Below are 27,892 nucleotides of genomic sequence, written 5' to 3'. Positions count from 1 at the left end.
TAAAATAGAAATTAGAGAAGCAGCAATGTTTTAAAAACAAATTTATTGACATAAACGGTAACATATTTTTTTTATAACTCACATTAAGGGACCCAGTCCCCACAATACTTGATTATTCTCGACAAAATATCGAAGTACAATCAGTATTTACCTAAAATGTGCAGTTATTATAACATAACTACTTTATGTGAATACTGTAAGGACAAATATATAAATGTGAGGATTACACTTTACACCAGGCGTCGGGTTAATACGACTGTCACGTTTGCGCGATATACAATTACACGGGGCACGTAATATTATCACATCAGTAGCTTAAGTAATTAACACCAGAAGCGCATTGCGGTTACTCTATTGTATCAATTCCCTCGACCACCGCAGTACTATGAAACATATGACTAACTTAAGGACAAACATACCTGATATGCATGTATTATTTTCTTTGTAGTAGTATTATTACACAATAACAATAGGTAACTATGTATAGTACGTATATTAATATAATAATTGTTACACAATTCTAGTCACAATTAAGTCTGCGGAACCGGCGCATTTACCTTAAACAAGTCCATAATTAAAAATGTATTCCACGAAAAAACCGACTTGAATTAATTTCGAATAACGATACTATTTTAATTTAAAAACTAAATTACTGAACCGATTTTGATAAAACATTTATGGGACCATTCTGTTAGTATATTCACATAAAAAAAATTGTAAATCGGTTTACAACTGACACGGTCATGAGGTAACAAACATAATAAAGTACAACTGAATTAAGAATCTCCTTCTTTTTGAAGTCAGTAGAGAGTTACATGAAGCAAGAGATGTATTTGAGAATAAAGACCTTTTGCACACAATGCTTTCTGTATATATTTACGCCGTTAAGTAGAACAGTGTTAAATAAAAACATGCCAAATAAAATTATGTACATTTATTTAAATATTCATTTCTGCAATCATTAAACTAATAAACATTTCAATTTAAAAACAAATGTCTACGTGATTATAAACCAAAATTCCTGTTTATGTACATACATATTATTAGATATTTATCATGATATAATTTTATATATAAATACACTTTATTCATAAAGTACTGTAGAGGATGAAATGGGATTAAATATGATATCAACTTTATAATATTATATCATAAACATAACAAACAAAAAATTTTTTTAAACAAATTTCTCTCTCTCTCTCTCTGCTTACATTGTAAGCTACTTGGCGAGAAAATATTCATTTTAACGAAAATATTAATGTCATAACTAATATTTTGGACTTATATGAATTATCTGCTTTTTAATGAAAAATCTATTTATTCCCAAACCAAAACCTCTTATGAACTTACAAATAAAAAAAGACTGCGTTAGATAAACATAACTTACAAGTAAATACTGTGATGCATGAGGTAAAATTTGAAGCTTAATTCAAGATGGCACAATAAAAATTTAAGCTAATAAAAGAGATGATTTGGCACACGATCGGTAGAGCCATTCTCTATTTACATAAAATTAAGAAATAAAATCATTTTTTCGTTTTCATATAGAACATTAATTTAGTCATTTATGCACGTCTTTATTTAATTTTTAACCCTACCATCCCATAAACCCAACTAGTTTATTGGTCCTTTAAAACTAAAAAACATAAGTATCATACAAATAATGTACATCATATGTGAATATTTTTTTAGAATACCTAATTGATATCAGAAAAAGTTTGATACCGATATGTTACATTTTATATAAAAAAATTTTAAAGGATTGACAAAAACAGGACTCTTGAAAAAGTTTAGAGTAGATCGAGGTTTACATACTCGTACAGTGCTAATTGTAACATCAAGACAAGTAATTTAGTAGTGACACAGTTAATTTTGATATAATTGAGGTAGAAACATGCATCATCCATCTTTATGATTGTATTGATCGGCTCTACCAGATTTCCAAATGTGCCAAATCATTCTGCATGCAGATAATAAATAAAGTGTACTTACAAAATTACTTAAACAAATGAAAATCACACAAACAATTATATTTATTCTTAAACGTGTTATTAACAACTGTAAAACACAAATTAACATAAAATTATGTTCGTTGCGTAATATTTAATTCATCAAATTTGAAGCTTTCGATTAATTACTATCATTAAATTTTGTAATTTATATAACAACATGTATTCATATTGTTTTACAGTATATACCTATATTCGATTTAATTATATAGTAAAAATATATAAACTGTAAAGAGCATATAAATTTATCAATGAAATTTAAAAAGATCTGAACAGACGATGGAGATGTCGTAGACAAAATTTCTTTTTTACACAAGCTTTTTTTTGCACATGTATATATGTTACATGCCATTTTAGAAGTTTTATATATGACCGGACCAAAATTTATGCTCTAAATTATTTCTCGTCGAACAAAAGTGCAGCATACGTAGCACAAGACAAGGTACATATATATAAAAAGAAACTCTATCTGCAAACAAAATGTGTGAAGTTATCAAACTGAATTTTTGTCAATGAATGTGAGTTTTACACAAACCGGTGAATTAATATCAAAGTCTCAAAAATATTCTATTTCATCCATTGTTCTTTGGGAAAAGTTGAACACTTTCTTGTACCTATCGTCAGCTCGTTATACATTCCCGATACACCTCAAAGTAACACAATAATAGCACACACAACATTTTACTAACATATAGCCTAAACAAAGTATTAATATAAATTGCCTGTAAATGCAATCCAAAAGAACAATTCAAAAAATCGATTTAGACAGAATATGTATATTCACTTACAACAAAAATAACCTTAATAGTTACACTTCATACAACTTCTGCAAATTCCAGAATAATAGAAGACGTAAACCAGGATATGTTCATGGCAGAAAGATCATAGTAAAACATTTTTTTTTTTTAATTATATCCTCAATAATTATGTTTATTAAACGAAGAATCTAAACTACTCAAATGTTTAATCAGTCTTAAATCATAACACAAGGACTAGTGCTCTTAAATTTTAGATACTACACAATACACATACCCATCATTCATCACACATTCATAATATACTTTCGTTTCAACAGTCAGCAATAAAATCTATCACCATATCGAGTTAATGTAACAGCGACACAGTGACGAAGTGCATTCAGAAATTATTTAAAATACTAGATTATATTTTTCTATACAAATTTAATACTCTGTACAAATATTTATATTGATCCTATTATTTCGTATCGTTATACAATATTTTACGTATAGATACAATTAGTTTATTATAATATTTTTTCCTAATAAAACCCTTTCAATATATTTTTTTAATTATGTAACAATAATGTTTGGGAAATAAAAAGAACCTAAAAATACAAATTATACATAAATAAGGTATTTTTCATACAATTCGACATTAGATTACTACTGAATAATAACTAATAAAAACACTGCTATATAAAATAGCTACCTAGCCGTCTCTTTACTTATTACAAATGAACACAACGAATCGTAAGAAATAAAATTTATTTCGTTAAAAGCATTTCACAATATTTCTATTATTGTCAAAATGGTGTGTATATACGCAATAAATGAAAACCGAACTAATCACATATGAATCAATTTTATATTTTCTAAAACTGCCCTTAACTTCAACGTTTAGAACTTGTTACTTGTATTTTGTATTTGTTTGTAAGCTTCTTTACATATAATAAAATGGTAAGGAAACTAAAACTGAAATTAGATACTGAACAGAATTTTTTTATTTTGTATCTATGTGTTAGATTTTCAGGTAAAACACGAAACTGAAAACAAAGTATAGACTACTAAAAATTTTAAACAATATTTTCCAAAGAGATTAAAACTATTATTTTATCAAAGCCATCTAGTGGCAAGTATATTATTTAATCTACTTAACAACAATGATGGCGTAAAATAATAACGGTGAAAAATACTGTATAAAACTATGAAGTAACTTTATACACACGAAGTCGCGGGATCAACTAATTATTTATATAATTAACAATCATTTAATATATAAAGGTAAACATTTTATTCGATTTCTCCGAAATCATTGAAGAACCGCGCTCGATATAAATAGCGTTCTCATAGTATTGTCGATCAAAGATTTCATGTAACAGCACTATATGAATTTGAAGCACTTCTGTTTATCGTGGGGTATCCGCGTCTTGAATAACACCGAATCGGCGCGGTATTGCGTTGACATGAGTGGGGTGTATCCCATTACCTAGAAATAAATGTTACAAAAGTCATACCTATACAAGTGAACTTAATAAAGTCAGAGACTGTAAAATGAGTTCTGTACATTTTGTGGCCGCCATATTCATTTTATACCGTTACTATGTGGTCCGTAATAATCTCATTACAATAATAATAACAAATTAACAGACACATCATTTATCAAAATTTAACAAAATTTTTAGGCTACATATTGCTTTATAAATTTGGATATACTTACATACATGCAAAAACCATTAAAAAATGTAGTAAACCGGCAGCTATGTTCAAATCTGCATTATGCATTATTATTATATAATAATATTTCCTTACCTGAGAGAAAATTGAATACACTTATGTCTCTCATGGAAGTGTGTTTCATCCGCTGATAACGTTACTGGACAACCTGGACAGCGGAATGTCCACCTTGAAGTCACCTGCAAATTAAATATATCTATTCATCACTGGTTCGTATCCGGCTCAAAGGACTATATAAAAAATTTACAGTTTATCTGCAATTATTTGGACGATATGCAGACCAAAACACTTTGTGTTTACTACTTTGTAATCTGAGTGACAGTTGTAGGTTCGCCCACTACAATTCTAATATGTATAATAATAAAATGTCTAATAATGAAATGTGGGCGTGCTGAGTAGTACGGTCATCACAATGACAACAATAAACAAGTGCCACTGACTACCCTATTAGGAATCATAGTTGTGAACATGTTATTACTTTTTTATTCATTATGTATACAAATAGTCGTAAATAATAAAAAAAAACTTCATCAATTGATAAAGTAAAATTACTTGTTAACCAAAAAATGCTGTGTACTTTATTCATATAATTCTAGATTAATTATTATCGAAAGACATATATATATATATATATATATATATATATATATATATATATATATATATATATATATATATATATATATATATATATATATATATAATGACATTTAAGATTTTGGAAAAACATGTTCATCAATTTGTATTCTGGGTTGTGACCCTGGATGTTCGTTGCGTAGTTCCTCACAACACAGAGCATTTTAACTTAAGGGCGAAATTATTGGTAAGAATGTATGGCACTATTAGTATTTTATTTTATTTATTTGGAAGACTTTCCAACAATAGTAAATATAAATTATAATAAAAAACAGATAACCAATAACAGGTCTCCACACATAGTTACGGAATATAAAACAAACACGTGAGATAAGCAACAGTAAAGACAAGTGCACATAAAAAAGGGACCAGAGGGAGACTGTACAAAAGTCGATTGCTTAGGTACCTCTGTCCCATTCGCGTTTCTACCGTAAAGCAATTGTGTTTGCATGGCTGTGTTTCGGTTTGAGGGTGGGATATGACAGTGAATTTACAGGGTACAGAGGAATAACACCTGAGTCCTCAGGAATGGCAACGCATGGGAGGTATCATGGGCGAAACAGTATATTCTGTTATGTCCATGGTACTGCACATGTCTATAGGCGACGGTTACCACTTTCGGTATACACTGGCGAGGCACCAGTGAGAGATAATAGGTGAGGCTGAAGAAGCAGGTTAGTTAACCCCTCGTGACAAATTCAACGATAAATTAGTCACGATGGTTTCCAGGGGAAACCACGTGAAGGTCGACCTTATAAAGTATATTGATAGCAATGGGGACTAACCTGCCCATTACTAACAATCCCTTCCCCCCGCCATTGTCGAACTAGCATTAAATGAATCTGTATGTGATAGCGCCAGTTTATTACAAATATTAATATAATATTTTAGAGCGTACCTTAACGGGCGGCTTCCTGGTGATGTGCGCGACGAGGAAGTTCATCGCGATGTCCTCGCAATTCATGTACTCGTCGACGTACTCGCGCACGGCGGCGGGCAGCGCGCGCCAGTACGCCCACAAGTAGTAGCGGTGCACGAACGCAGCGCCCGTCAACACCATGCTCAGCTCACAGCTAACATCATCATTGTAACTCATTAATTCATACCAGAATCCGTACAGTACGAATATGTACTAATAAAAGGATTTATAAAATATCGTCATAGTCGTAGAATAGTAACGGATCTTTATACGTAATCTTCGTCAGATCCGTCAGTATTCTACGACTTACAGTATTCATAAGATTTCAATGCTTCTACGTAAACAGGACTACTTATCAATATGCGGTCAATGCTTTCATGTTCGTAACAGGTTCCAGATATTCAGATACAACAGATAACAGGTTCAAGCAGTTCGTGAAACTCGAATAAGATTGACTGAACAAATTGTGGAAGGTATTAAACACACCGTTGTATCTGGAAGTAATTTCGTTTATTAACAGTGTTTTTAATCAACAGCTGGTTAGCCGAAGATTTAAATGGACACACACAGTTTTTTTATACCACAATAAACAAGCATACAGCCCGCCTGATGGTAAACGGTTACTGTACCTAGCGTGTTGCCGATCCTGAAGAAACAATATATCCAGATAGATTTAAATCTACCTTTAGGATATATAAGTCGATAGTAAGCCATTACGGATTAATACTCAAAACAAGCAAGATGATTAGATACCTGTAATTTGAATTGTAGAGGAATCCATTATTGTAGTTGAGGTCCCATGCGTGGTACCGGCCGGGGAATCCTACGATCCTATCACGGTGCTCACGCCATACCCTGCAAATGTAATTATGTACTATAATCTACATAGCACAAATCTTTATTCATGCCTACAGTTGACAATTATTAGCTTTTTTAGATCCACCGTAATTAATAATACGCTATAAAATTGTGTATAACTGTCATTCTTAAACAATAATTTTTAATTGATAGAAATTTTTCCTCGTATAGTTTAAGCTAATAACCAAATATATTCATTCTTTCTTGTTATTGGAAATCAATTCACTATAAAACTACTTCAAATACCGATCAAAATCGCCAGCCACGATTGTATCAACAAAGACGCAGAAAATATTTGATTTTGTTATTGTAACCTTTCTTATATATATTTTATATTAGAGATATAAAAAAGATTCAATTAACAATAAAAAAAAACTTAAATAATATTTATTATAAACATCATTGAAATTTTAGTAGTAGCTTGCCAATTATATTAGAAGTGGCTCGGAAATATATATGTAAATTCGGGTTAAACATTTCATGATCGTGTATCCATACTAGCCGTTAATTGTTCACTGCTGAACATAGGGCTCCCCCTATTAGTGGGTTTTGCCACGCTTGACAGGCAGATTGGCAACACCAGTAAAGCCTTGGTGTTTAAACAGGGGTGCTAGGGGGGAAAAGGATTGTTAGTAATGCGGACTATGAGTCCCATTTCTAGCAATATACCCTATCAGGTCGACCTCCACGTGATCTCCCTGGAAACCATCGTGCTGAATTCCGGGTGTATTTATCACTATGGGCTAACTGACCTGCCCTTTCAATCTCACTTATCACCCCTTACTAATGCCCCGCCAGCGTGTACCGTTGGCACAAGCGGAGTTACAAATCCATTATCATTGATTAAAAAAAAAACAGGGGTACTGCTGCGCGTCTCTCGACCATTAAGTTCCCTTAGTCGCCTCTTAAGAGACCCACGGGAAAGGAATGGGCGGCTCTTTCTACGCCGGAACCACATAGCACATCATGATCGTGTATGGCTACCACTACACAGTTTATGGTCTCACCTAAACGCGAAGACGATCTCGTCGTGCCTGAGGTGCGCGTCGTCGTCTACACAGAGCACGGCCTCGGTGTCGACGAGGTGGAAGGGCAGGAAGCGGTTGTTGAGCGAGTTGCGAGCCGCGCGTACCACCACCACCGGCGCACCGCTCTCCGGCCACGTCGCCGCGCCCGGCGCCGACGGCCCGTTCCACACCACCACCACCTGCCCCCGCCAAACAACCACCACCCTTACCTATACTTACTTATACTATAAAATGTTTACTACTCGTATACTATAATATAATCGTTAGCTACGTCTATTTTTTTATTTATTTGAGTTACTGCGACACACATGGCGAAAACATATTTTCATATTTTATTTTTTGTTTTATATTTCAAAAGATGTAATTAATTTGATTGTATGAATTCATTTGTTAATTTACGTGTGTCATGAATGGTTCAAATAAAGTGCTTATCTATCTATTTAAAGAACTCTATTTACCAAGAGAAAATATAGTCCAAAAGGCATATTTATTATGAGATATCTGTGATAATGTTCACGTTAATAAACGACGGTTACCACTTTCCAACAGGTAAATCGTAAGCTTATTTGCCATTCTACATATCATAAAAAACGTAACAATAAAAATGTTCCAAACAGACAAAGTGAATAAATGTAAAAGTGCTGACTACTGTCTAGCAATTACCACAGGACAACACATTTGCCTGCATATGCATTAAGTAGATACACAAGTGACTGTTCAAGTTAAACATTGGTGTGTTTTATCACAGTTAATAAGACAATAAAATATTACGTCCATACACTATAACAACAAAATGACATGACTAACATTACAAATACAAACCTTATTCAAATATGGAAGGCCTCTAAGTCTCGTCAGCGCAGCAGCCAGTACTGCCTCACGTTCATACGTGAGTATGACAACAGTGAATTGCTCACGTGGACGGTCACCACCTAGTGCCTCGCTGAACTCCTTGCCGGACCCGCCGGCTCCAGCACCCAGCGGTCTAAAGCCTGCAGCTGATCCCATGAAACGCGCCTCCGATGTCACCGCTGGGTCCCACGGCAACTGCGGATATAATGCGAACGGCTCGCCCCAGTCGTTCCATAGTTCGTAACCGTGTAATAATCCCAAAGTAAAATTCCGCCGAAAAGCAGGACTCGAATATGGTGCCTCGAGTGGACCCAAAGTCTCGTCTTGCTCTGCCTCCACCAATTGAGGTTCTGACTTCGGTGGAGAGTATGAGTCGTTAAACGCGGGCAATCCTACTGTTGGCGCCGCCGGTTGTGCTGGTATGTTTAACCTAGTTCGTATAGTTGCCAACAAAGAGTCTACGCTCGCCTGCACCGAACTGAGATATCTCTCCCATAATACGCGACCCTGTCTCCGAAACGTCAACAAGTCAGCATCCGATATGGCCCGTAACAAGAAATGTAATTCTGTGACACGTGCCTTCGGTAATGTTAAAACCGCTCTTCGCCAATCTAGTACTTCATCATATGGCAACCGAATTCTGTCACCTCCCAATATAATGGGTATAGCTCCTGACCTTAGAGCTTCGTATAACCTCGCTTGCAATAATGCAGTTGTCGTGTAGACACGATCAGCAGGGGCTAATATAAGTACGAATGTGGAATCCCGTAGAATCGCTCGTCGCGAACGGTCAGTACCACAAAGCGCCCAATCTCCGATGTGCAGTACCGCACGTCGTTCTACAGGTGGGTCGCATTCAAATTGCAAAAAGAACATGTCTTGTGAGGGCGCAGCCTTCTCTATTCCTTGAAGGTACTCAATAAGATTTTTGTCTTGGTCTCTATCTCGGCCCTTTGCTGGAGGTTGTGAGCCCTGAAAACTAAACGTAGCTTATGAATGCATATCAAAATATCTTAATTTAAACATAAAAAATTATATAATAATTTTTACATTTTATATTAAAGAGCAGTAAATTTATCTAGCAATAAACATTTAAACACGTAATGATTGTTTATCTATATTTAAAATTAAAATAACTTACCTGAGTAAATATTTGCGTCTCGCAGGTGCTATAGGTGCGCAATCTACCCACACGTCACCGCCTGGCGGACCTAGAGCAGGTGGTGTCACGATATCGAAACCGGGTCTGAAATACTCGTGCGTAAATGTCGACTGAGCGATAAGTGCTCTGCCTATAGACGCTCCTCGAAAAGCATCACCAGAGCCGACTGCCAACTCCCGTCGAGCTAGGTTCAATAATACATGGTTACGACCATCGCCTCCCCAAAATGGAAGACTCTTAACCGCCGTTTCGTTCAGCAACAATTTATATGATTCTGTAGTTGACCTAAAATTAAAAATGTACGACTTAAATATTATACAGTTATAGAATAATTAAAAAAAGATTGATAAGAAAGTAACTTACGAGGGATTTTTGTCGAATGGAAAAGCTTCACCTACGAGGACGAGATAAATGCACGCTTCATTCGGATTGTGTGTAAGGTGCGCGTTATAGCCCAGTGTTTGACGAAGAGTTGTTTTAAGAAAACCATCCACTTCTGCCCCAGCCAGTGGAGCGTAGATATCTGGGTCATAAAAGTAGACAGGAAAGCCCGACGTCAAGGAGCAACGGGAATGGTCAAAACAAGAAAACATTCGGCAATGGACTTCGGATGAGGAGCTCACCGTGGGCAAGACAGGAGGCGGTCGCGATGGAAGTATTTGTATAGGAGGAGCTAATTCAGGAGAATCACGTCTAATCGCCTCGAGCTGTGCAAGCCGTGCTTGATCGGCGGAGACGCGTAGCCGTTGCAGCTCAGCAGCGGCGCGAGCGTGTTCTGCTTTTGCACTATCTGCTTTAGCGCTGGCCGCAGCTGCCTCACGCTGTAACCGACTGCGGCGCGCCTCCAACTCCCGCAGTTCAGTGGACACAGAGGCCTAAAAGAAAGGTTACTTAATACATAAAATATTAAAATAAGTAATAATATTGTCAATAGTATCTATCTTAATAAATTGATACTTAATTAAATAGTAATCTGTTTAATTATATAAATAAGTTTCACCATCAGTGGTTTTTTTTAATGGATGATGAATGGAGTGATAACCCCACCTGTGCTAACGGTATACGCTGGCGGGGCGCCAGTGAGGGAAGATAGGTGAATAATGAAAAAACAGGTCAGTCAGCCCATCGTGATGAATACTGCTGGAACTCAGCACGATGGTTTCCAGGGAGAACTGCATGGAGGTCGACCTGACAGGGTATATTACTAGCAATGAGACTGGTAGCCCGCATTACTAACGATCCCTTCCCCCCACCATCAGTGGATTCTGACCTCTACAGCTGTGCTTGCATGGCTGTTTTTCATGTTTGTGTTTGAAGGGTGGAATATGGAGGTGAAAATGCAGAGCACAGAGGCATAACACTGTAGTACCCAGAAATACACATGCATAGAGGATATAGTGAATGTTTCAGGACATTCTGTGATACCTGTGGTGCAATATATATCTAGCTTGTTTATCATCCTATTATATAAAATAAAAAGTATTAAATCTCACAGCATCAAAAGAAATATTTAATTTTTGTTTATTAACAGCCAGTTCCACCACATGTTAGATGAGAACAAATAATGACATGAAAATATTTCCCAGCATTTTCATTGTCCTTTCCAAAACAGTGTTTTAATCAAGCTTAATCAAATTTAACTATTAAATTTATAATAAGATTATTAAATTTATATATTTTTTTTTATTTCTTGACTTTTATTCTAATGTCAACAAACATTTTCTCAGACAGATAACTGTTGTAAAAATGCTTTATTTTATCAAACAGATATCCATTCTAAGAACTGTCTTAGTATCCTTAGCCATTACTTATAATAAGAAACTATTATTACTACTGGTATATACAGACTTTTTGATTATAAAAATTTTATAATAATGCAGCTTTATCATGAGGAATCTGTGACTTACTGCTAAAACTCACTTTGATTCTAAGCATCTCTTCGATTCTAAGTTTAAGATCAACCACATTCATGGTGGAAAAATCACCCAGGGCTTCCAAAGTGTGCCGCATTGGATTGCTGCCCAAAGATCCCAATGTTGATTCATACTGTAAAATTCCAAAATATTATTCTAGAAGAATATTCTTCATATTTTAAATAGACTTCCAATTGGCATCTGTGTTATAAAAATAGAAAGCTAAGCAAAATTATAACCAACTTCTAACCAGGTTGTAACACTTAGAACTCCATTTTAGTAATGAACATTCATCTATATTCAAGAGCATTACCAAAAAAATAGGATGTTATATATAAGACATACACATTAAACATATACATTTTTATAGTAAGTATGAAATCAATATATTTTAATATAGTTTATTTAAACAAATTTATACTAGTGTTTTTATAGAACTTAATTACAGGTAAACAAGATTTATAGAAATAATACAATCTTAATTGCACTCGGAAAAACATTTATATATTAAATTTACATATTAATGTGAACAAAAGACAACTTTAAGAGATATCTCTTTCAGTAAACCATGTTTTATGGTCAGTTCAATTATTTATTTGTTTAAATTTTCATTAAATTCTATAATAATTCATAGCTAATAAAATTATAGCATATCCATGAAATAGCTCTACTATTCATATTTGTTTGGTAATTCTAAATTTTGATAGCTAAATTGTAACCAATGCTGCTTTTTGTACATATATAAGCTGAAGTCATAATGGACCAATTACATAGCAAAAACAATCAATAATCAATGGGTAACAATAGATATGAATTAACGAAATCAAAAGCATTACAAGCAGTCAGTTTATACAGGAGGTATGAGGAGGTAGATCTAGGTTCAGCAGTAAATAATGGATTACAAAAATTATAATGAAGCAGATATTTAATTATTACTATTATTTTTTCCAACCGGCTCAAAAAATTTGGTAATTTAACTTTATAGTAAGTCATATAAAAATTCAGTTATAAAAGTACTGCATTACCTTAGACAAATAATAATGAGTAACAAAAGGTACTAGGAATAAAATAACAGAGACACAAATTACAACACGGGATAACTTTAAATGTCCAATCCACTGACAAAAACGATCAGAGAAAATCATCTTGAATTTTTATAGTTAATATTGCATATAATCAGTTCAATACGTATTAACATTCCCGATGCTTTGTATATATTAAGAAAAAAATTTATGGACACTTAATTTTAAAGAATAAAACATTCAATATATACAACATTCAATAACAAAGAAATACAAAATAATATAATGTCTCTTAAATCGAATTGTTAAGATTAAAACACAGTGTAGGTACCTACTTTACGAAACAGATTAGAGAGAAACTATGCCACAGAGTAATGAGACATTTGTTTGTTTGGGGGGGGGGGGGGGATTGTTAGTAATGCGACTACCAGTCTCATTGCTAGCAATATATCCTGTCAAGTCGTCCTCCACGTGGTCCTCCCTGAAAACTATCATGCTGAATCCCAGGTGTATTCATCACGATGGGCTAACTTATTGCTGTGATATAAAAGACTGCTTTACTCTTATACTTTTTTTTTAAGAATACCTACTTCATTATACCTATCACATAAGTAATTACTACGTTATTTTTGCTACGTTATAATCACAGACATATAGTACCCAAATATATTTATTCTGTATGAAAGCAAGTAACCTTTGTGTTATTAACTCTGTGCTACTCTTTTCTAAATGTATGTTTTTATGACGTGCATTGTCATTGTGTTATTAAAGGATTACCTATCTAATGTCTAATGGTTTTAATTTATAAAACTTTGCAAGTAGCACAGATAATATAATACTATGCTAGCAAGTAGTAAAGCTACTTGTTAAAGACTATGATTTAAAATCAGTGATTCTCAGCCACTGTGCCGCGGCACTTTTGTGTGCCGCCAAATTTTAAAAGTGTGCCGCCAAATTTTGCAAATATTTAAAATTTTTGTCATAAACTATTTATGCAGTGTGTTGTAGGAAGTATATAATAATTTTATCTTTTTCTTTGTATGCCGCCAAATTTTGAAATCGTTAAATATGTGCCGCAACAAAAAAGAGGTTGAAAATATCCGATTTAAAATCCTTATTTTCTATTATTTAATCTGTGATTTTCTATGAGAGCAAACATTTGAGCAGCTACAGTATCTACAATAGCAAGCAAGTTTCAAACACACGATTTTGAATCCTTATAACAACAAACGGTTACGATTGCCGGTACGATTATGGTATTTTATATTTTTAAAATGCAATTAGCATTTGCGCTGTCTACTTAGAGCGATTGAGGAACTAAAGTTATTATTACTACTTTCTATAGTAAATTTAATTTTGAACCAATTTAAATGTTCAATGTTTGTATGTACGTTCACATAAAAAAATATATACCGTCGATCGATTTCTCCATCACTATGGACCGATTTAAAAAATCTTTTTTTATTCTAAGAGTACCATCTTCCTAAGGTGGTCCCATTGTTACCAGGTCAGGATCTAATAACGGGATCTCAGGAAAATTGACGACAACCCTCAAATTTTATAGGTACCTATTTATTTTTTTCTAAACTTATTCGCATATTTGTATTTGATAGTCATCCTCTCATGTTGCTGAGCTGATGATGGAAGGCACAACTCCTTAATAGTTAAGAGCTAGGAGATAATCTTTAACATATTATAGATACATCTATATGTAACTATAATATGTAATAATACGGTCTATACCGTTAGTTAATACTCATTAAGTTATTCAGATGCGCTGATGACGGAAAATTTGTCCTCTTATCTCATATGTGCTACCTATTAGTCTGTTTGGTAGATTGAGTAACATACTCAATCCAGTTTTATCTTTTAATTTTATAGCAAAGATTTGTAATTCCTTGTTCTTAGTTTTATAGCTCGACATGTGACTACACCATCTTAAGCGAAAATAGAGACAATATGGTCCATGAATGAATACGACAAACCAACAATTATAAATTGTGTTCTACAAAAAAAAACTACGTCAATTGTCCTGATAAAAGGACGAATTTGTTAATTTGATTTCAAAACTAAAATACTAAACCGATTTTAATAAAATTTCCATGGACAAAATCTGTAAATATATCCTTTCAGATAAAAAAAATCAAACCGGTTTAGAATTGACAGAGTTACGAAGTAACAAACATTAAAAAAATATATAACAAAATTGAGAACTTCTTTTTGAAAAGAGGACGTCCCAGTTTCAATGTTTTTTTTTTTTTTACAATGGATGATAATGCAACGGTAACCCCGCCTGCGTTAAAGGTATACGCTGACGGGGCACCAGTGATAGATGATAGGTGAGGATGAAAGGCCAGGTCAGTTAGCCTATTGTGATGAATACACCTGGACCTGATAGGGTATATTGCTAGCAATGGGTCTGATATTTCGCATTAATAACTATCCCTTTCCCACCACTTTCAATGATTAGCCGCACTATACCGGCTCACTAAGTGCTTTTTTACACTACGTTTGAAGAATCCAAAATTATATGACGAAGGAAAGATGTCACGGGAAATGCCATTCCACATTGTTACAGTACAATTGACATACGAATAAGCAAACTTATTTGTACGTGAATGCAAGCAGTCTACCGTGTATGGGTCCAGTTGTTAGCCCATCCTCGAAATGCAATATTAGAAAGAAGGTAGAATAAGGGAATGAACTTTTCCTGAGCACTTCCCATGGAATAAGCTGTAGAGGACACAGAGGGAGCCTACATCTCTATGTAGGTAATTGTAGAGGTTCTAAAGATTTTTTTTACCTCAACTATTCTGTTTTGGAGTATTGAAACGATGCTCTTTACGTCGTTTCATAATTTTGCTATTGTAACCCATATTAATAGTTATAATTAATACTAATGTTTAACACCTAACGTAATCAGTGTTTAGTAAGAGTTAAACTTAGCTACACATCTGCGAATACTTTCAAAAATTCAGAATTCCATAACGCAGTTATGTACTAACGTTAGTTAGTACAGAACTGCGGTCGGTTACGACTGTAAACGGATTAATTAAAACGGAAACATTTGTATAATGTACACTACATACAATTACCTACTCTGATGTAAAAGAAATGGAATGTTAAATAAATTGAATAAAAAAATACAAACTTATAATAATAAAATAATGAAACTTTAATATTTTACTATTTACAAAGTACCTTATAATCCTTTAAAACAAAAATAACAATTATATAAAATTATAAGAAAGTAATGTGTCAGTAGACACAACTTTAATATTTACCTAGAATCTAGATTAAATACTACCAACGTTGTAGATTGATTGTTGGATTAATACCTCATGAATACACGGTTTGATCACAATTAATTCGCAGCGCATAGCGGTACACTCAGATGCTAATTCGCAATAACCAATGAGCAGTGAAATACCTAAACTTTGCACTAGCACTATGATAGTTCTGCGTTATATTGGAACTACCGTGTCAATGATGTTACGGACAGGAAAGAAAAAAATTCTATTTATACTTAAGAAACTCTAATTATGTCATCTTGTGACTTGTAACTAAAGTAGCAATTACTCTGTGAAAATAAAATTTTTAAACTAAGCATTTGTAGACTGTACCACATATAAAGGGATGATCTGCTACTAGTGATTTACACTACCACAAACAACATGGAACTACTAAATTAGTACGTAATATGTTAGGTATTTTGTGTAATAAAGTACAAAAGCGTTTTTTCAACGTAGGCAGACGTCGACCGAGTGACATCGCGGCGATTTGAAAGTCAGCAGCACTAGAGCGTAATAGCAATGAAAGGACGAAATCACAATGATAACGCGATGAAATCGATGCGATGTCGGTAGTGGATAATATATATTGCTGTACAAAAAAATATGCTTTTTATTACCTTTCATCGAATCGCAATTGTCTCTAATAAAAATCTCGGCGACATCGTCAGTCAACGCCACTCCTACTAAATAGTGGCAGTTTGCAGATACTCATACTAATCTGTGATGTGCAGCCATTACACTACCGGGTAATAAATAATAATATTTCTACAATAATAATATAATATATAATAATATTACATAAACAACTAATAATTTTCCCTGTGCTGACCCCTATTTAGGTATCTACATACAGAATTTATAAAAAATAGAATCTTCATTTCATTTTACATTTCAATCCTTTTCTAATTAATTAGATAACAATTTATCAACTTAAATAAACAAATCCCTGAAAAGCATTTTACTGAAAAATAAGGGCACTACCATATCTCATTATCTTATGCTACTATATCTATACTATGTGCGTTTCTTTTGAAATTCAATAGAATCGAACTCAATTTAATAACAATAAAAATTATCGTTTATAAAATAGGCTATTTGGCAATGTAAAAAATTATATTTTATTTAATAATATCCGCATAGACTAGAGTAAAAAAAGGTACGGTCTAAAAAGCCGTATGTATGTACGTAAAGCCCCTAAACATACCTATTATATTGTTAGTTGGTACCATATAATCAAAAACGATCTGGATTAGTTGAACGTATGATGACGTAACATTGAAGTAAACAACATATCTGTCATTGATGTTCTTGGTGTCTTGTTGCAAAGTGCAATCTTTTCAACTATTTAATATAATACTAGTATTTTTTACAATACTTGTTACATTATTGTTATATATAAAATAACATTTTTGAGATTCCAATACGCATCATAAGCTTTTTAGCAATAAGGTTCAAATCATGCTGCAAACAATTCAAATTATTTATATCAGTATTTGTGCTGGCAGTATTTGTACTAGAATCAAAAATCTTTGAGAAAGAAGCAACTGTGAATGATGATGAATCTTGTTGTCTTGAAGACTCTATATACAAAGATATCATATATTGATTTTTCTTCATCTATAAAGATGATTCTCTATTTCATATTAGTAATAATTTAGGCTTTACATGAAAACAATTTGAATTAATCTTTTATGGAGAAGTGTGTAGATGTGGTAGATTATTTGAAAAAAGAAACAGAAACATCTTTTGTCAAAATCTTCATCTGCAATGCAATGCTTCTAAAATTAACTTTTTTATTAAAATTAATCTGGACCGATTTTTCAGCAGCAATGGTGGGTTCTGTCAGTAACAGTGTATTCTGTGGATGTAGTGCTGACTCAAGCTTGCAGTGATTCTGAAAAAATAAAACACTTATGAATTTATTTATAAAACACATAATAAAAAAAAAGCTAAACAATCTCAAAAAACCTATGATTAAATAGAACATAATATGAGAACTCAATATTCATCATTCTCTTCCTTAAGCTGCAATGGTATTACTGGTACTTAATGATGATCATGAGTCTGTTGTGAGGATAAATATGGTGATCATATTGAATAATATTCATTAGAATGCTGTCAAATTGACATGATGCTCTCAATAAAGATAAACTAATTGTTCAAGATCAGGCATTATAGGAGTTTTAATAAAAGTTAAATTTTTCGCACTTGCAATATTAGAACCATAGACATAGACTGTTTAACCATTAGAAGGTCAAACATTCAAAATTTTGTTAATGCACCATTGTATTATTTGAATTTATTATAAAACTTGGGGCATGGACAAGTATTTTATTTCATCAAAAACCCATATTACATGAACTTATGATCAACCTACCCTTATAGGGATTTAGCATGATGTGATACATAGATAGTTATAGAAAGGTAGATATGATTATAAATATTATATGGCAATTATTACATTACCTTAGTTACTAAGTTCACATACCTGTCGTTATAGGGGTTTCAATAATGACATCTTGCACAGTTGCAGTTGACTGTATCTCTTTGCATTTTTGAACCAGTTGGGTTCTTTGTCGTTTCACAAATGCGCGTCGAGAAGTACTAGTATCACACATTCTTTTCCTGCGATCTTGTTGACAGTGAAATTTAGAAGGCACAATTCCATCCACCAAGAATAATTTCTGGCTGAATCCCATTTTGTACTGAAGGTAGTTTGCTATGTCTTTCTCCATCTGTAATAAAATATTAAAGTAATTTAAAAAAAAATACACTTATTCTCTAATGACAGGTCACTGAAAACATATGACTCTAATGACAACATTAAATTCTAACTTCAGATTGGTAATTAATATAATTTTAGTATTCAAATATTAACTTTAAATACTCGCAAATAAGAATATTTAGGTAATTAAAAATACTTTTACGTACTTACATTAAAATGATCTTCACAAAAGAAAACAGTTGAATCATTCACTATAGCCTGTGGATCTCTGCGAGCGAGTTGCAACCACTTTTTGCGTATTTTGGGCTTCTTCGGCACACTAACAAAGAGCTTTTCCGGTGTCTTTATAGTAGTATTTGTGCACGCTGGTACAACACACCATTTGTACATTTTCTGTTTTGGCTAACAGTAAAAATTAACAAAAATAAATACTGATACATACGTGTATGACACTCGATGTTGTTTACTTCCATGTGATATCACTGCTGCCATATTGCTCAAAATTGCGTTTCGGCGGCCAATTTGTAATTGTACTTTTTTATTTGCTATTTTTTTGAAGGACTCTATTATTTATTGGGACTCTATGAACACCACTAAATATTCTAAGATAGTTCCCAGAAACCAGTCAAATAGCCTATTTCATAGTCTTAGTTACCTCTATTATTTCATATTTAAAAACATTATTTTTTTGTCCGTGATGAGTTAACAAATGTGTAAAAAGAATATTTGGAGTAAACAATAAATTGCATTTAGTACAATTTTGTTTCGATAATTTACTTTTAGGTCCACAATGATTAAAGTGGATTTTGATACTAGGTTCATCCAGAAAATTAAGGCCACATTCGGTACATTTAAAAAATTTTACCGATGAATGTGTTCCCACATCATTTATTCTTGCTTCAAATTCCTCTGTTTCCTTTCCAGTAGTTACAATTTGATTTGACTTTTCTATATGTACTATGGTGTCTCGTGTCGATTCTGTGCAATTTAATGTTAACTGCTTTAAAGGAGAATCCGAATTACTTAAGTTATTATTTTTTGGGTTAATCGATACCGAAATTTTTGCATCAAATGAAATAATATTCATATTTTCTATTTCAAAACCTGGATCAACAATATGAGATTGATTATGTGCTTTGTACCAATTACAATGAAAGTGCAATCCACATTTGGAGCACTTGATTTTATAATTAGTAGGAGCACAAATATGAAGTAACGTAGATTTAATATTTCTCAAACAGATATCACAACTTGAACACTTATAAAAAGTGTAATCATAAACAGCACCACGAAATGATAGTAATTTTTTGCTATAATTTTTTTTAACATCTTCGGATACCTCTCCAAAAAGTATAACTTTAATATTTTCTGAAATGAAACTATCAACATCCTTGTGTTTAGTTATATGTGATTCGTATTCATTTTGGTCAAATAATAATCCACATTCAGTACAACTCATTAATTCGTTTTTATTGCATTTATGATTACTTCTTTGAAATTTTTGTATTGTGATATTACAAATTCTGCACTGATACAAAATATAATACTGATATGATACATTAAACGTAGAATTATACGTTCTGTGTTGAGTTTGATTAAACAAGACTACCCTAAAGGATTTTAAGATAATAGACGGATGACTATGAATTTTTTCATGATTTCTTTTAAAAACAAGAGAAATAAAACTCAAGCCACAAAAAATACAACAATATTTTCGCACATCTAAACAATTAATCTGAATGTGTTTAAATATTAGTTCAGGCTCTATGATACAACTGCATTTATTACATTTATATAATGTAATGTCAGATGATCCCTCTTGAACAATATTCATTATAAGTCGGTGCTCAAATCTGTATATCGATTGTCTAAGAATTTTTTTTACTTGATTTTGCGAAAGAGGTCCAAATATATGTTTTGTCCAAATATCATTGTCAAATTGAAAATAAAAAATATCAAACTCAAGTGGACGTTTGTAAGAAGTATTTTTTCGATCATGTAATATCTTATGGCTCTCGTAACACCCTATTTCAAAACTTAATTCGCAATCATTGCATCTCACTGTTTTAATCTCGTGTTCTCGATTATTATAATGTAGATGACAATGATCTATCACTTTATCATACATAATAAAAGTTGTAGAACACCTCTTGCAACGGTACAAAGCTATAAATTTTTCCAACTTACATGGTTGCGGTAAATTATTATTTATATTCGGTAAATTTGTATTAGAATCAATTCTTTCCGAGACTGGTAATTTGGCTGATTTATGATTTAAAAATTTTGATTTATTATTTAATAAATAATTATGAAAAGCCATATGCAATTTAAAAATCGATTTTGATAATTTTATAGAACAAACGGTACACGTCAAAAATTCATTTTCACTGCACAAATGATTCTTAATGGCTAATTTAGACATGAAATGTATGTCACAAATTTCACATTTAGGATATTCTGGTATCGGAGGTTTAATTAATTTTCTACTATTAAGCTCATAAAATCTGAAATCCTGTAAAGTTATTTTTGGATTTCGTCTATGCATATTTTTATGAGTGGCTAAAGTTTTACTAGTTAAAAGAAGTCCACAGTAAATACATATCCGTTTTGTTAGATGTTGACAGCGTGATTGAAGGTGTACTTCGCGTAGCCATCCAACATCACTGACAAAACATTTACAAGTATTACAGAAAGATTTTACGAGTAACATTCTATCGGTTATGTGTGTCATTATTCGACTTTTCTTTGATAGTTTAATATTTATCTTCTTGTTTGATTCATATTCTTTGAAAGCACCATTCGCTTCCTCACATAAAAGATCACATTCAATAATAGTGAAATTATTCAGATCATAATTTTTGTGCTTGTGATCATACTCATGAGACTTCATGATATTATTGTCTATTAAAATATCGCAAACAATACAATAACTCGCATTTGGTGATTTTAATTCACAATCCGAATAATGACGTCGGAAATGTTTTTCATCATAATGTATAGTGCATTTTGTACATTTATACAAGATTAAAGCAACATCTATATCAGATGTATTATATACAGAAAAAGTGTTCACATGCAGGTGTTGTTTTTTATGAAGAGCTTCATCACTTTTTTTAAATATTTTCAAACAAATGGTACATTTCCAATTAATCGAAATTTCCATATGATCAACATGACTTAATGCTGTTTCTAAACATAAGAAATGTATGTCACATTTACTACATTTGTATAATACAGATTTCAAAATCAGGAGTTCTAATATTGATATGTTACTGTTACTACTGCTACATTTTTCTTCCGTTGTACACTTAGATATAATTGAAGAATTTTGTTGGGTTCTCTCAGATTTCTTTTCAACTTTAGAGTTTATTTCTATGTCTTTAATAACTACATGTATTTTTTCTTTGTGATATTTTCGCAGATGAACATTATATAAAATCATTTCTTTAGATATCTTAGGGCAGTATTTACATTTAGGACTATATGCTACTTTGTCCGTTTTCAGTATGTTTTTAACCTTGTGTTTATTCTGTAGGTGCAATTTGTAATATTTTAATTTATTGAAGTAATGAGAGCAAAACTTACATTCATAAAATAGTTTTGTCCTATTAGTAATTTCACTCGCCTTTTTAACTTGATGCATATTGTAAGACAATGAAGTTTTTTGTATATGTTTAGTAATCACTTTTTTGCACTTTTTATCTGGTAGTGTTAATTTAGGTTTTTTACAGTTAACTTTGCACTTTTTACCTAGTATTGGTAATTTACGTTTCTTACAATCATGGATATCTGTTGATGAAGTGTCAAGTTTTTTATTACAGTCACTATTATTTACTAAAACTTCATCATTTTTGTCTTGTATAGTCAGACTTACTAATTTACTACTGATTAGTGGATTGTTAACTTTCACTGAAATATTGACTTTATTTAATTTTTCATTATTTTTATATTTTACATATTTTTGTCTTAAATTCACATCCATTTCTTGTTTTTTATTAGATACTGCAAATTTTATTTTTGTACATTTATTATTATTAATTACAGAGTCCTGTTCTTTATAATTTTCATCAGTATGTTTTTCTAATATTTCCATATCATTACTAATGTTCTCCTGCAGCTTTTCCTCACTATGTGTTTTAGAATTCTTCATTTGAAGAACATTATAAAGGTGTTCAATTAGAGATTTTTGGTCAAGGAAAGACTTACTGCAGTGAAAACATCCATACTTTATGTCCGACAAAGGTATTCTAGAACTGTAATTATTAGGTTTACTATATTTTCGTGATATTACAGTACTAGAGTTTGATATTGTAACATTATTTTTTAGATTATGAAAGTCTGTTTGATGTCTATTCAAAGTATTTTTTGTGGAAAAAGAAATATTACAAATTAAACAAATATGATCTTTAACACTTTTAGTCACTTCTTTCTTAATTTTGTTTTGTATTTTAGAAAAATTATGATGGTCAGTTTTTTTATGAGCTTCTAGTTCAATGTATGTACTGAATAATGTTAAACAATCTGAACAATATCTATCACTATTGTGCAAAGAAGACGCACAATCAGTTACTAATACACAGACGTTAGTTAGATTTTTTCCAAAATTTTTTAAGTGATCTTTCTGCTTATTGATTATACTAGGTTTGGAACCCAATATAATTTTATTACTATGTGACTGGTTAGATTTAAAATATGTAAGATTTTGTAATGGTTTACTTTCCTTTTGAAAATTAATTGAACAATTTACAGTACTGAGCATATTTTTACTCATATGGGATTCTGAACATACTTTGTTAGTATGTTTTTCTAACTGTTTCAATTTTTTGCTTACTGGTAATTTATTATCTTGTTCTTGTTTGAGGTCTTCAGCAATTTTAAAATCATGTCTTGTATTTATTTGAATATTGTTCAATCGATTATTTGTCACTTTTTCTGACTCATTGACATTTGGATTATCACTTGTTTTCTTCACATCTACTGAAGTTGTTTCTAAAGTTATGTCTGTGACTAAATCTGGAACTGAAATAGATACTATTATAAAAACTAGAAACAAGTTCTTAATCCAAATTCTGTGTAGTCAAAGCCCCAGAATAAAATTTAATTGTTGAAAATATTTAATTAATAATAATTTTATATAGAATATAACATTTGTTTAGAACCAATGCTTTGTTACAAAAATGTTTTTAATATTACATAAGTGTGTGGAGAAGTTATATATTATAACATATCCCTAAATCTACCTAAAATTAATAATCCTCAAGAGTAACAACAAATCAGGAATACAGTCAATATTACAGTATATTCTGTGATATCTGTGGTACTATTCATATCTAAAGACAACAGATAAGCTGTCAGACAATTTGCCATTTCAAATTGTATAAAAAAAAAGCAGCTTATACAATACACTACATGGGGGGAGAAGGAATTGTTATAAATGGGAATTAGCAACCCCATTGCTAGCAATAAACCTAGGTTGACCTTCTTGCCATGTGAAACTAATATAGGAAATTGGTATTAGCACCCACCAGTATTAAACTATGCCGGGATCAGGATCAATATTAAGGAAGACCAGGACTAGGATTTTGGTTACCTACACTAGTTAATATTAGTCAGTTAGCAAGTTCAGTCAATGTTAATAGTATCTTAGACAAAAGAGTAATCAGTCATTTTTTATTCTATTTTTTTTTATTTTATATTGAGAAGCGCTGCTGGAATGCATATTGCTTGCCATTGAACCAAGGAGGTTCTTGAATGAAACCAATGTAGTTTTTATTATTAAATTTGTCACGATGAGCTAACTGACCTGCTTCATCCTCACTTATCAACTCTCATGAGTGTATACCGATAGCGCAGGCAGGGTTACATTATTAACCATTAAAAAAATTAATTATTATTTAATTAAAATTCCCAATATCGCCACATGCACTAAATATTAAGCTTTGAAAGGTTCTTGTAGTTTTAATTTACAATTTAAATTACCTTCATCATAATCCAGAATTTCTTTTTTTAATACAGACAGATCAGGAAAGATATTTTTAATTACTGGATTATCCAGTATATCATGTTCTTCAATATCAATTTCATCTGACATAATTGCTTAAAACAAAAATATGAAAAATTGGAGATATTATTGCTAATGATGAATGACGATTAAACTAGGGCTGAAACAAGAAAAAGTAAATAAACGACTAAAAATATTAATTAAAAAGACAGAAATAACCTTTCTGTTATTTCTGTCTACCAACAAAGAGTATATAACTAAGGAAAAACAAACCAAAATACTAAAACTACTATAATTCCTTATATCAAAACAAATTTTGAAAGTTTAACTTTCAATTTCCTATTTGGAGATTTACTTAAAGAAAACTAATATTAGACAACTTACTGTAATCTACGTTTATATCTCTAATATGTTACTATTCCATATTATAGGAAAAATAAATATTTTAATTAAAAACCACAAGAATGTGGTTCAAAAGTATCAAAAGGAAAATACAAAGAGAAGAGCACCACAGATCACAAACAGACCACAAATCACGTAACCACAGATTAAGGAGATTCCGTCTAATAAAGAACCATTACAAGAGTTGGCAGTGGCCTTATATCCAAGAAATCCGGAATATGAAATGCAAGTTACCTTTTCGAAATAACAACACAATAAAAAATTCATGAAATATTAAGTGTTGTATCACTATCTATATATGCCGTCATCAAAAATATCGATATCGACAGCTGTCATAAAAAACCTAGTTAGTTATTTCATATTATAATATTTTCAAAATTTACGAAAACAAACAATAAAAAAAAGTACAATCTGTTAATTTTGAACTTTCGCGTTGTTTACACATATTTTAAATACACAATCGGGACTTAACATGATGAAAAAGCTTTTACAGGTAAATAATACCTATATACCTGCTTCTTTCTTGCCAACGTTTCAACGTGGATTGCACCAATCCTGTCATAACCACGACCAGATGCTATTTATCTGTAAAAGCTTTTTCATCGCATTAAGCCCCCATTATGTATTTACAATAAGTACGATGAGTTTAGTTACTTTAATCTGTTATACTTCAATTTAAAATTTAATTTTATGACAAGTGAGTAGTGCAAATTCATTAATAAGAATTTTGATGGTAGAAACTCCATTGGAACTCTTATTAATGCATAGATAATTAAAAATTGACATTTTTTTATACCACAAAGGTGGCAAACAAGCATATAGCCTCTCTGATGGTAAATAGTCACTGTAAACTATGGATGCCTGTAACGTTAGAGGTTACACGTGCTGATGTAAGCAGTAAAATGCAGTAATAAAATATATACGTATTTGTAAAATAAAATATTCGGTTTAGTGAAAAAACACAAAACACGTTTTTTTTTAAACTAATACAGAACAAATGTAAATACAATATATGTTCTAAAAATCCTCAATGTCAACAGCCAGTAATAAAACTCCAACACGTACGTATTGCCGACCCTGAAGAAACCTTAAAAAACCTTAAACCTTGAAACCTTACTCTTTTTAAAGAACGCCATACTGTAGTCTCTAGGAAAAACCTCAGTACGAAGTTTATTCCACAACCTGAGGCTGTAAAAAAATATTAGTTAATAATTAAATCAGCAAAGCGTACCTATATAATCTATTTTACAAGGTCAAATAAGTAGTCAACTAAAGTTACGTACTGTAGTTATTACTATAATTAACTTTTATTTTGTAATATCGCGTACATTTTTACCGATACTAAACAAATCATCAATGTTTATGTAGACAGAAGTAAAATAAAAAAAACGTCATCTAATACTTACGAGTACAAGTGCTTTCTACGTGGTGCATAACGACACCAATTAAATGAAATTATTTCTCCAGGCTAAACTGGACAAAAAAAGACGATGAAACGAAGTTTAGCACCGGGCAACAAAAAACTAATATTAAACCTGAATATTAGACTAGAAAGGTTTCGTCGGATGAAGTTTACGTTCCGACCTTCGCATGCCCTTATCGAAAATCCAGAGAGCTTTGAGCTTGAATTGTCAAATCGCTTTCAGTATTTGATAAACTGTGAAACAGCGGATTATAATCACGATAAGCCAGTGGAAATTGTCTAAGCAGTAGTAGCTAAATATTTCTAGTTCCAGCACTCAAAAATAATAGGTAGTCTAATAGGCAATATAGAGCGTGACTTACGTCAATTCATTACTATTTGCATTGAACAGGCAATAGAGTTAAATCAAGGCTCCAGAGTATTCGCCACAAATTTGGCTATTGAACGAAGCTAACTGACAGTTGAAGACTAACACCGGTGATATAATTTCCGCTTCAAGGTGACTATGAAAAAAATCTGAAAATTGGGAAAACCTGCGGCGGAGACGGCGGACCAAAATAACAGCGTAACTTTGAAACTATCGATCCGAATGATTTCATTTAAATGCCTATTCGTAGTCGATTATATGTAATTCATTTTGATATAAAAGAGAAAACTCGATGATTCAAAAAATAAGCTTTAATGATAAAAATATTTTTTTTGAAATTTTTGTTAACTTCCTTGTGACAACTCTTACATAGTTATCGGCAATATTGGTCATATCTTTTTGGATGTATTCTGTGCCTCTAATCTGCATAAGTAGTTACTCACCAGAGGAGAATTAAAAAGGTGACACAGCTTTTTCTACCAACAGTGTTGCCAGATATTTAGCAAGTTAAATATTTTTACTATTGAGATTTAACTTTTTACTGTTTATATTACACAGCCATTGTCATTTGTTGACTATAACTATATAACTTATTTTAATAAATTTAATATATTATTTCAAAAAATATTTCTAGTTTGATATCTGTGCTACGAAATAGAAATTTTATCACGAAGTTAATCAAGTATCTAGTGTATAATAAATACTGCCGCTTATAGTCTATACTACTTTTTCTTATTTATTTTATAAACGCTTATAAATAATGAGCTGGTTTGTCTGCGAATTCCATGATATTTGGCTAATATTTATA

At 31.9% G+C, this 27,892-nt stretch overlaps 2 protein-coding genes across 6 annotated transcripts; both read right to left on the bottom strand.

Moving 5' to 3' along the window:
* Positions 1 to 25: 25 nt before the first annotated feature.
* On the bottom strand, positions 26 to 13,217 carry LOC113522469 (exostosin-3). The gene is made up of 9 exons (XM_052897640.1): positions 12,877 to 13,217; positions 11,859 to 11,984; positions 10,302 to 10,813; positions 9,918 to 10,223; positions 8,747 to 9,755; positions 7,904 to 8,103; positions 6,792 to 6,893; positions 6,018 to 6,192; positions 26 to 4,662 (listed from the first exon to the last, which is right to left on the bottom strand). Exons 1-9 carry the CDS (start codon positions 12,994 to 12,996, stop codon positions 4,555 to 4,557), a joined length of 2,658 nt encoding a protein of 885 aa, XP_052753600.1. The 5' UTR covers positions 12,997 to 13,217; the 3' UTR covers positions 26 to 4,554.
* A 2,881-nt stretch (positions 13,218 to 16,098) lies between these two features.
* LOC113522610 (zinc finger protein 91-like) lies at positions 16,099 to 25,439 on the bottom strand. Of its 5 annotated transcripts, XM_031913829.2 has the most exons (6): positions 25,277 to 25,420; positions 24,871 to 25,052; positions 23,723 to 23,910; positions 19,102 to 19,293; positions 18,655 to 18,901; positions 16,099 to 18,060 (listed from the first exon to the last, which is right to left on the bottom strand). In XM_031913829.2, the coding sequence occupies exons 2-6, from the start codon at positions 24,980 to 24,982 to the stop codon at positions 18,044 to 18,046; spliced, it is 756 nt and encodes a 251-aa protein (XP_031769689.2). In that variant the 5' UTR covers positions 24,983 to 25,052; positions 25,277 to 25,420; the 3' UTR covers positions 16,099 to 18,043. The 5 variants fall into 5 exon arrangements, 3 of the variants coding, with proteins under 3 accessions (XP_031769689.2, XP_031769688.2, XP_031769687.2); XR_004224204.2 differs by lacking the exons at positions 16,099 to 18,060; positions 19,102 to 19,293 and having other exon boundaries at positions 18,761 to 18,901; positions 19,334 to 23,910; positions 25,277 to 25,438; XR_008253155.1 differs by lacking the exons at positions 16,099 to 18,060; positions 18,655 to 18,901 and having other exon boundaries at positions 19,116 to 19,256; positions 19,334 to 23,910; positions 25,277 to 25,438.
* Positions 25,440 to 27,892: the final 2,453 nt, after the last annotated feature.

The sequence above is a fragment of the Galleria mellonella genome, unplaced genomic scaffold (genome assembly GCF_026898425.1).
Source record: "Galleria mellonella isolate WM207_F2 unplaced genomic scaffold, CSIRO_AGI_GalMel_v1 utg38, whole genome shotgun sequence".
Classification (NCBI taxonomy): domain Eukaryota; kingdom Metazoa; phylum Arthropoda; class Insecta; order Lepidoptera; family Pyralidae; genus Galleria; species Galleria mellonella.
The sequence above is the reverse complement of the archived record's forward strand: the minus strand, read 5'-3'. Positions and strand labels throughout refer to the sequence as shown.